The sequence below is a fragment of the Coenobita brevimanus genome, chromosome 46 (assembly GCF_032717465.1).
Source record: "Coenobita brevimanus isolate Jiangsu-jjx chromosome 46, ASM3271746v2, whole genome shotgun sequence".
NCBI classification, from domain to species: domain Eukaryota; kingdom Metazoa; phylum Arthropoda; class Malacostraca; order Decapoda; family Coenobitidae; genus Coenobita; species Coenobita brevimanus.
Window position 1 is genome coordinate 50,372,920 of NC_136999.1, and position 10,845 is coordinate 50,383,764.

The 10,845-nt window shown below is 42.6% G+C and overlaps 1 protein-coding gene across 1 annotated transcript in view; it reads left to right on the top strand.

Annotated features, from left to right (window-relative positions):
- LOC145398722 (putative neural-cadherin 2) overlaps positions 1-10,845 on the top strand; it is a 428,971-nt gene that overhangs the window by 317,504 nt on the left and 100,622 nt on the right. The window contains exon 16 of the mRNA XM_080271522.1: positions 3,363-3,529. Within this exon, the coding sequence (XP_080127648.1) occupies positions 3,363-3,529 (167 nt within the window). The remainder of the gene's footprint in view (positions 1-3,362; positions 3,530-10,845) is intronic.

Sequence of the window (10,845 nt, forward strand, 5' to 3'; positions counted from 1 at the left end):
GTATGAAAATAGCTTTGATATACAGTAATAGTAAACATTTGCTTCCATTTTGCTGTAAATAAGAAAACTATTACATCGAGTACCGTCCATCTTTTCAGCGTTTGAGAAATTGCTTATTATTTTTCTTATTTACTACATCGAATCATAACATTGTTCAGCAAAACTCTTTTCACCCAATGCTTATTTTATATTAACCCGATTTATGCTGATTCTTCAAAACGTATTAATGTCGATATTTTAAACTTCCTTGTTGCTCGAAACTCACAAGTGTACAATTGGATCCGGTCAAAAATTATGTAACGCTTTTTTCCCACCAATATTTAAGCCCCCCCCCCCCGCAACACTGCAACACCAAGCCAACCCCCTAAAGTATTACGTAACACAACCCTGACCCCTCCCCCCCGTCCCTTCCGAACCCCCACCATCAGCTGAGTAATATTCAGAGGTGTGTAATACCCTAACATTCGCGCCAAAGGTCCAATGCTCATCAGTTTTCAGTGTAGTTGCACGGAGCGAATATTGAAAAAATTATGGACGTGGAAGTCAGGTTCATTGTGTTAGGCGCGGTACAGTTAGCAACACCCTCGTCTGGTTTTATGAGGGGAGTATTGAAATCTGTCTATCTATCTATCCATCTATTTATCTGTCTCTCTATTAACAGATTCCTTAATCCCGTAAGGGGTGACCACAAACAATTCGCCCCCATGTCGCCCGGTCCTCTGCCATTTCACTGCCTCCCCCCAACACACACACACCCTCTCTCATATACCTCCCCATTCCATCCTTCCATCTCATCCTCGGCCTCCTCATCCTTCTCCCTCTCTCCATCTCACTCACATACACTCTCCTCGTTAGTCTCTATCAATACTCAGACTCCTTTGATACAGAATATAGTATATATGTGTAATGTTCTTAGAAGGTTTTTTGCTGTGGTCATAGATAAGGGATGCATTTCACACCAAATACACACATTACACCTGCAATATTTAGGCTTCATATTTTTCCCTCCCATAACACAGCCTCTGCCACCCCTCACCCCCAATAACACATCCTAACACCTGGCTTGATACCCCTCCCCCCTCTTGTGTGTTACGTCATTTTTTAATGGCCCCAGTTCCACATGGATCTATTTTTCTACTTTTATTCAATGCAAAGAAGAAGGAACCAAAGGCCAGGAGCCCGCAAACCGTTCCTTCCAAGAAAAAATAAAAAACATAAACAATACAAAAGAGAGCCAAATTCAAGATCCGTTCATTTCAAGATGCCTGGACACACTGCGTTTGAAAGAGTGAAGATTATAGGAAGTAGGAAATACAGACAGACGGAGACAGTTCCAGAGTTGACCTGTAGCATAAATGAAGAACTGGGAGTAACGGTTAACTCTTGCATTAGAGAGTTGGACAGAAAAGGGATGAGAGTTTGTTGCTAGACGGGTGCTACGCGCCCGACGTAGAGGTGGGGGGATGCAAGCAGACAGTTCAGAGGAGCATTGACCATTGAAATAGCGATAGAAAAGAGCTAATGAGGCAACAGTGCGGCGAAGAGACAGAGGTTGAAGGGAGCCAGTAAGAAGAGGAGAGTTGATGAGAAGAAAAGCCTTTGACTCCACCCTATTGAGAAGAGCTGTATGTGGGGAGCCTCCCCACACATGAGAGTTGTACTCCAAACCTGGGCGAATAAAACCCGTGTATAAAGTAAACAACTGGGCACAGGTAAAGAAGGTATGGAGTCGGCTTGGCGCACCCACGTACCCACAGCCTTACCTGGTGTGGTCAGTCTTAGAAGCTGGACGATGACACAGCAAGTTCACACACACACACACACACACACACACACACACACACACACACACACACACACACACGCACGCACGCACGCGCACGCACGCACGCACGAACGCACACACACACACACACACACACACACACACACACACACACACACACACACACACACAGAGCAGATTTAAGAGTATAGGTATGACGACTGAAGATAATGGCAGAGCATTAATAATAATAATAATAATAATAATAATAATAATAATGATAACAATAATAATAATAATAAAAAAAAAATAATAATAATGAGTGTAATAATGGTATAGATAAGTCAGAGGTGATAAAGGGTGTGGTTAGAAGTCAAATGTTAAAGTACTCTGTGAAAAATAAATCAAAGCAGTAAATGACGAGACAATCTATTATACTTACATAGTTTGAGATAGATACATAGATAGAGAGAGATTTAGATAGATGGATGGATAGATAGATGTAGACAGATAGATAAACTGAACGTGACTAATAATGCAACTAATTCCATAGCCTCTGAATGCAGACACTCAATGGAATTCAAAATTTCTTCTCGCAGGAGTGAATGTAGCAATCACGAGAGAGAGAGAGAGAGAGAGAGAGAGAGAGAGAGAGAGAGAGAGAGACAGAGAGAGAGACAGACAGACAGACAGACAGACAGACAGAATTTGGTAAGACACAAACACACACACCGACAAAAACTATATCGCCTCGCTTTGCTAAAGACGGACGATATTATTTGCTGGGTGCGTTCCTTAGTTACATGCCTGCCTATAGTTCTTTCATCTTGACATGGCCCAGGTTTTCGTCCTTTTGCAGCTTGCTTCACGTAGGCCTGTGGCAAAAGAAAAAGAAAAAAAAAAGACAATGTTACGGCCATGCATCCTTTCTATAACACTTCGTCGTGACTGGCATCGTATTTTATTGATCTGTTGTTGCAACTCAGCACTAGAGAGAGAGAGAGAGAGAGAGAGAGAGAGAGAGAGAGAGCAATTTTAGGCCAAGTTAAAGTAAAAAGAGTATAGTGATGGGTGGGTGTGGGAAGGCCTGGAGTGACGTAGTAAAGGGGTGGTAACTTCTGCAAGAGCTGGATGCTGTTTCCACTTTCACACTGAGTAGGATGCCACACTTCTTTATCACATCTCTCCCTTTCTCCCAGCTTTCTTTATCTTCCATATCTTCCTAATCTCTGTCCCCCTTATCTCTCCTCTCTCTTCTCACTCCTCGTAATCTCCTTCCTCATCTTATTTCTTCTCTACCCTTCTGTCCTTTCCTCACCCTTTTTTATCATCCTCTCTATCTTACCCTTCCTTCCCCAATCTTCTACCCTCCCCACCCCTTCTTACCTACCCTCCTAATCTTACACCCTTCTCCTCACCTCTACCTCCCCTCCTTATCCTTCTTTCGTCACCCCTCCTAATCTACCCTTCACCTTCCCACCTCTCCTGTTCTCTCCCACTCCTTATCTCCCATCTCCATCGTAATCTTAGCTCTCGACCTCCAGTTCTTTTTATCTCTCCATCTTCTCCTTATCTCACCCTCCGTCTCACCCCTCAGCCCCAGGACGTGTGGATACCCCTTGGTGTGGTGCACGTGGAGGACGAGGACGTGGCAGATGCAGGTGACAAGACGTACACGTGGTGGGGGCCAGCCAGTCAACACGTGGCACTCAACACGTCCACGGGCCACATCACACTCAAGCCCCGCACGCCAGCACCAACCAGGTGTGTGGAGAAAGGAAAGGTACATAGGAATACATAGGAAGAAAGGAAAGGTACATAGGAATACATAGGAAGAAAGGAAAGGTACATAGGAATACATAGGAAGAAAGGAAAGGTACATAGGAATACATAGGAAGAAAGGAAAGGTACATAGGAATACATAGGAAGAAAGGAAAGGTACATAGGAATACATAGGAAGAAAGGAAAGGTACATAGGAATACATAGGAAGAAAGGAAAGGTACATAGGAAGAAAGGAAAGGTACATAGGAATACATAGGAAGAAAGGAAAGGTACATAGGAATACATAGGAAGAAAGGAAAGGTACATAGGAATCCATGGGAAGAAAGAAAGGGTACATAGGAATACATAGGAAGGATGGATAGGTACATAGGAATACATAGGAAGAAAGGACAAATACATAGGAAGAAAGAAAAAATACATAGGAATACATAGGAAGAAAGGAAAGGTACATAGGAATACATAGGAAGAAAGGAAAGGTACATAGGAATACATAGGAAGAAAGGAAAGGTACATAGGAATACATAGGAAGAAAGGAAAGGTACATAGGAATACATAGGAAGAAAGGAAAGGTACATAGGAATACATAGGAAGTATAGATAAGAGGAGGCTTGTTATCTGCTGGAAAAACGACTAATTCTACTAAGATCTAACCAACGTAAAAGAGAAAAGGATGGAAAGGAGGAGGGCTCTCCCCCACCCACCACACCATCCAGTTAAACCGGCAGGAAAAAGATAGAAAAAACAGCAGGTCTGTTTGAAAAAGCAGGCTTGGAAATTTTATAGGAGAGGCAGAAGAGGAATGATTATGCACAAAATAATATCTATCCTACAATTCTGTGAAAAAAAAAAGTACACAATCGCCGATTTTACCCGTTGTTAATCAAATGTTTCCCAGTCTTCAGCAACACTTCAGTCTGGAAATAAACAACACTAGGTTATTAAATTTACAGACAGTAGACTCAAAATATCTGTCTGGCTGAATTTTAAACGTATCAGTAGTTTTTGCACTAAATCCTTTTTCTGGTAGTGTATTCCAATGGTCCACTACGCGAATATTAAAGCAGTATTTATTTCTACACTAATACTGCATCTCTTGCCTTTGAGTTTCATTCCGTTATTTCTCTTCACAGTATCATTCTGTATTTCAAACAAATTATCATATCGAACATCTTCAAGTTAAGGGAGGGGGAAGAAAAAGGGAGGGAACGATGAACGCGGAAGGAAAAGAGGAGAGAATGAGATTGAGGAAAGAAAAAAAAGAGGAAAAGGGAGAAAATGAGACTGAGAGAAGAAAAAGAGGAAAAGAGGAGAGAGAGGAGAGAATGAGATTGAAGGGAGGAAAAGGGGGAAAAGAGGGGAGAATGAGAGTGAGGTGAGGAAAAGAGGAGAGGATGAAACTGAGGGATAGAAAAGAGGAGGAGAAGAGAGAACTGGATTAGGGGAAGGAAAGGAAGAGGGAGAGAGAATGGGACAGAGGGAAGGAAAAGAAGAGGAACAGGAGAGAATGGGATTGAAGGAAGGAAAAGAGGAGGAAAACAGGTAAGAAAGAGGCTGAGGGAAGGAAAGGATGAGGAAGAGAGAATGAGACTGAGGGAAGGAAAAGAAGAAATCAGGGGAAGGGAAGGAAGAGAAGGAAATTAAGGTAAAAGAAGGAATAAGGGAGGTAGTGAGGGAGAAGAGAAAGGAAAGGAAAGGGGATGAGGAGGGAAGAAGCAGGAGGAGGAGGGATGGGAAGGAAATGAGGAGGGATCTAAGGATGTGAGGAACAAATGGGAGGGGAAGCAACGAAGGCATGAGGGAAGTGACAAAAAAGGGGGGAAGGAATGAGAAAAAACATTAGTGGAAAAGAGGAGGAAATGAAGGGAAAGGAAATGATCACGGAACCAGAGGCGAAGAGACGACAGGAGATGTAATGAGAGAGGGAAGGGAAAGTGAGAGAGTAAGCTGTGAAAAGGAAGGGAAGAAAGAGAGTAGGGAATAAGAGAGGTAGAGAAAGTGATGGTGAGGGAAGGAAAGAGGGAGATGACGAGGAGGAAATGGGTGGCAAAGGGAAGGTACGTATGCATGTATTGTAGCGGCTAGTTTGCATACCCCTGATATGGAGACAATAAGAGCAAGAGGAAGGGCAGTGAGGGAGAGAGAATCAAATGAGGAGGGAAGGTAAACGGAAAGGAGAGAATAGGAGGGTAGAGGCGTTCGCATTTAAAAGTGTGGAGAGTGTCTGAGTGTGCAGGCTCGCTAGTGTTGTTATTTTAGCTGGAGAAGGAGGAAAGAAAAAGGAAAAGCAAAGGAAAAAATGAGAAATAAAAAAGCGAGAAAAAATGCCATCCAAACTGCCTCATGTCGATGCAGTCTTTAATATGCTCCCTCTTATTTCAGAATGTGCATACTGTCAATGTTAGGGCTTTAGATCCCTCGTGCCAAATGCTCACTAGTATCTCCAACGAATTTTTGTGCACAATCTGGCTCTTTTGGGCTCTTTTCAGCAGCATGTTAGCTAATTTTGAGGGAAGCCACTTAAGTTACACCTATTACTTTTTTCATAAACTTTCCAAGGACATTCAATCAAACACAAAGTCATGTCGCAGTTTTGTCCGAAGATTAAGTGTAACACGTGAAACATGAGAGCTCCACCAGTTACATATTCGTGGTAGGCTAGCGTGACTTTCCTCAAGCTTCATATCTGCTGCTGATGGGTTGATGATGTTAATGAACCCAGGAAATTCCCAAGCCTTAACATCCATTCTCGTGAACTGCTATGTCCGAGAGATGAAACATGAATTATATTGGGTCAGGCGATGATCACTGACCGGTAAATCTTACCACAAAACGTCAAGCATATACTTTGGTACTTTGGTATGAAAAGAGCAGACAACATGCATGTAACAACTAGGAAGATGAGAAAGGGCATGATATACATTAATTTAGGGGAAGACAATCCGTAAACGTGCAAACATTGTGTAACCAGACCCGTAGAAAGATGAATTCGGCGATTTAGGGAGGAAGGCACAATGGAGAGGGATCATCGTTCAGGTCCGTGTTATTAAACCATTAGAGGACCAGGAATTAATCACAGCGATGAAAGGCAGCATGTACCATGTCTATTCTGTAGGAGACGAACTGCAAATAGAATGAAGCAAGGTAAAGAGGATATACAGTAGTTTCACACGGGGGGGTGGGGAGCAAAAACGTGTCTCGGTCTGCGCATGACGTCACAGGTAATCCAGATTGAGGGTCTCCGCTTGATAGTGAGGCCAGTCGCTCACCTACCTGCCCTGTGATATGAGCTCCCTGGCCTAGATGGATTACTTTTATTTGCATCCTAAACTGCATGCAGAGCAATGAAAAGGTTAATGCTATGTTTTTGAGATATCATAAAATATGTCTTCGAGAAGAACTATCTGTTTTCAGAGAAAATAGGAATGTCGTATACAGGGTCATACAGACAGATCCGGTGTCACAGATGCCTGTAGGGTAGCTGATTATGAGAAAAATAACTGAAAATATTGACAGAGATCACTGGTTGAGAGTATAGCAACACTAAACACCTACCAATTGATCCGGAAATCGCCAGTTTACATTGGTATACCATAACATTCGTTTTCTTTCACGCTCCCATTCTCTCTTATTAACCTTGACGTCATACTCTCTGCGCGAGCCGGGGACTGTGAATCTACCTCTCATATTCTCTTTACCTTGGAATGAAGCACACGAACAGTTGTGCGTAGACTTTGATTATGTGTTAGAACTCCAGCCTGTGGGATTCATTTCACCACTCATAGCAAAATATTCGACTATTATTAAACATTAACTCTATCCTTTTATGTATGATAGTCTGGACAACTTTGATAACACTGACAGAGAATGACAATCACAGTTTATAATTACCAACTTAAGATATGTAGAAATTTAATTAATAAAGAAGTAGAGCTTATTTCCGGATACGTCTTTAGCTCACTGAATTGCAGTCTTGCTGATATGACATGAGAGAGAGAGAGAGAGAGAGAGAGAGAGAGAGAGAGAGAGAGAGAGAGAGAGAGAGACCGCTCAAAAACTGTTCATATATATATATATATATATATATATATATATATATATATATATATATATATCATCAGCCGTTGAGGTTCACTGCAGGACCGGCCTATCCCTACCGAAGCAGGGACGATACAGCCAATGTACTGTATCTACCCAGTGGCTTAGGCTGTCTGGTAGAGACTGTGTGTAGGGTAACAAGTGCCTGTGAGTGTGATTATAGTGTTGCAGTGGCTTTGGATGTGTATATAGTCTGTGAACCAAATGTAATCGGCCCGCCTTTAGCCGATTGGGTGCAAGCATACTAGTATGCGACACTGGTTCAACCACAGCACCCCTTGTGTCTGCCAAAGTAGCAAGTGGCTTGGTGAACGCTTTCCAAAGTTTTTTTTACAACTTTAGCGGAAGGAACCCGCGCTCACCAGCGTGCGAAACGCACACTCTACCACTGTACTATATATATATATATATATATATATATATATATATATATATATATATAGATAGATAGATAGATAGATAGATAGATAGATAGATAGATATAGATATATATATATATATAAAGTAAAAGTAGCTGTCGCAAAAAAATGCAATACATTAATTTCTTTTGCTTAGCAAAATTATTCTCCCATCCACCATCTAGTCACCTGGCTCAGATGGCGTCTCTCAGCGCTACCAACCGCCGGTATGACACAAAGCAGAGCGCGCCAACATTTAAGTCTTTCAGCAGATGTTTTCACCAAATTTCACGACACAACTTTTGTCCTTGATTGTACGTAGTTACTGTGGCTGTAATAGGTTCCAAGATTAACCATTTTTTATACTTAATATGGTATTTTTTGTGATTTTTCGGAAAAGTCTCGTACATAACACCTTTTGCCGTTTTCTAAGCTTGACAGTGATGTGCAGAGATCATCTATAACTTTAATATTCTTGGAAACAACACATATTTCATGCTCGGTTTGCAGGTTTTTGGCTTTTTTTTTCAGCAATATTGGGGCAGCTTTTGAGGAGTCACTTGACTATAACTTTTTCATAAGCATTCCAACGATGTCTGTAAATCATCAAAGGCTCTAAAAGTGTTTGAAATATGAGTACTGGCGTCCTCACCTTCCTATATTTCTTTTTCCTGGCCTAAAACCCTTCCCTTCATGCTGAATACCGAGTTGCAGCTATGGATTAATAATAGGATGTGATGCTAGTCATGAAGAAGTGCTGTGGAAAGGATGTAGAACCATAGCATTATCTTCTGTTGCCGCTGAGCTATGTGAAATAAGCTGCAAAAGGATGAAAATCTGGGTCCAATAAAAACAATATACAGTATATACCTCTTTAAAAGTGTTCTCACTCACTCCGCTCGCACACACAATATCAGGGAAGAGGAGGGAATGAGAGGGAAGGGGAGGGAATGAGAGGGAAGAGGAAGGAAGGAAAGAGGGAAGAGGAGGGAATGAGAGGGATGGGGAAGGAATGTGAAGGACGGGGAGGGAATGAGAGGGAAGAGAAGGGAATGAGAGGGAAGTGGAGGCAATGGGGAGGGACGGGGAAGGAATGAGAGGGAAGGATAAGAAATGAGGATGGTGGTAGTAAGTAGACTACACGTGGCAGGGAGAAAAATGCAATACAAGTGGCACTGTGGTTGGTGTCCTGCTCTCTTGTACCTCAGAATATATTTACCTTTATTATTCTTTTGTATTGCCCTCTCTTCCTTCCAAATATGACTCAGGGCAAGTGACGAAATGGGATGTGAAGAGAGCAAGACATGAGGGTGGAAGACGTGGGAATGGGGAGCAGGAGCAGGATTGAGAGGAATTTTGCGTGAAGGGAGGAGGAACGTGTTGTTGTTGTGGCTCCAGGTTCATTTGGATGTGAACCTGAGGGGCTGTAGGCTGAAATCACTCTCTTCCTGCAGTCCACCATCTCTATAGATAGCGAAGGTGAGGGATGTTCGTGTAACCGGTCAACGGAACAGCCAGTCTATGTCGGTAATATCAGTGCCACAGCGTCGATGCTTCCCTCTCCACGACCAACCAATGTGTGGGATGTGAAGGTAGACGGTCTGGCACACCTAAAACACCATCTTCTTAATCTCTGCAAAGTACTTGTCATGTTCTTTCTGATGACACTCACCATTTAAGACGATGTTTTTATTTAGAGTTACAGCTGCTGTCCTCCCCTTGCTACAACAACAACCGTCACAGTATAATTTGCATGCATTAACTAGTACTTTTTGTCTGTCAAGTTTACGAGCGTCACTGGAGTAAGAACTTAACTACCATGACTTCAGTCGCGCCAAATTTTCCTCTGCTACCACGTTGCTTGCTTTGCTCTGTCACGGTCTTCAACTTTGGGGCTGACTGTACATTATCTTATCGTACCCGAACAACTACATATATGTGACACTGTGTGAGTATATCAGTGAATTAGTCAGGCACATCTTCCTATATGTTTATGATACAGTAACACATAAAACACCAACAGCTGATTAACCCTTTAACCGCAGGCATTGTTTTGACCCGACTGGCCCCCCCTGCGGGGGTTCCAGCCAAAATGTAAACAAACTTTAAACCTTTATAACTCTGCACAGAATAAATCTAGAGCGAAAAATAAGGTACCATTAGAAAGTATTAACCTTCGGCTTTGCAATGATGTAGGTTTCATGATTTCGTTGACTATTACTGGATGGGCAGTGCCATTAGAAGTGAGTGATCTAAAATCACTATTTTTCGCCTCACACACCATTACCAAATGCCAACCTCATTCTGATAATAATACTATAAACATATATGAACACTGCACATACGATAAACACCCACTCTGTGTTCACTGAGGCAGGTAAAAGGCACTGTAATTGCCCGCACTTCACTGCCACATCAGCGCTGTTGTCACTCACAAAGCTGGACAGATACTGATGCGTGTTTGGTCAGGGGTGGGGTGGGGGGCCCGAGGGGTGGGAGGTGGGGGCCCGGGGGGTGGGAGGAGGGAGGTGGGGGTCGGCTGGAGTGAAAGAACTTTTTAATAGCTACTCTCGCTTGAAACAATTGGCGTGTGGAAAAAATGCACGGTATTCAAAATATTCACAAACATTCCAGAATGATACCCGCGGTTTGGTCCAGTTTTTGCAATGTCATTCTGGAATGACACCTGTGGTTAAGGGGTTAAACACTGTCATAATCATCCTGACACCTTTCACATCCCTGAGAACTACACATACACACACACACACACACACACACACACACACACACACACACACACACAC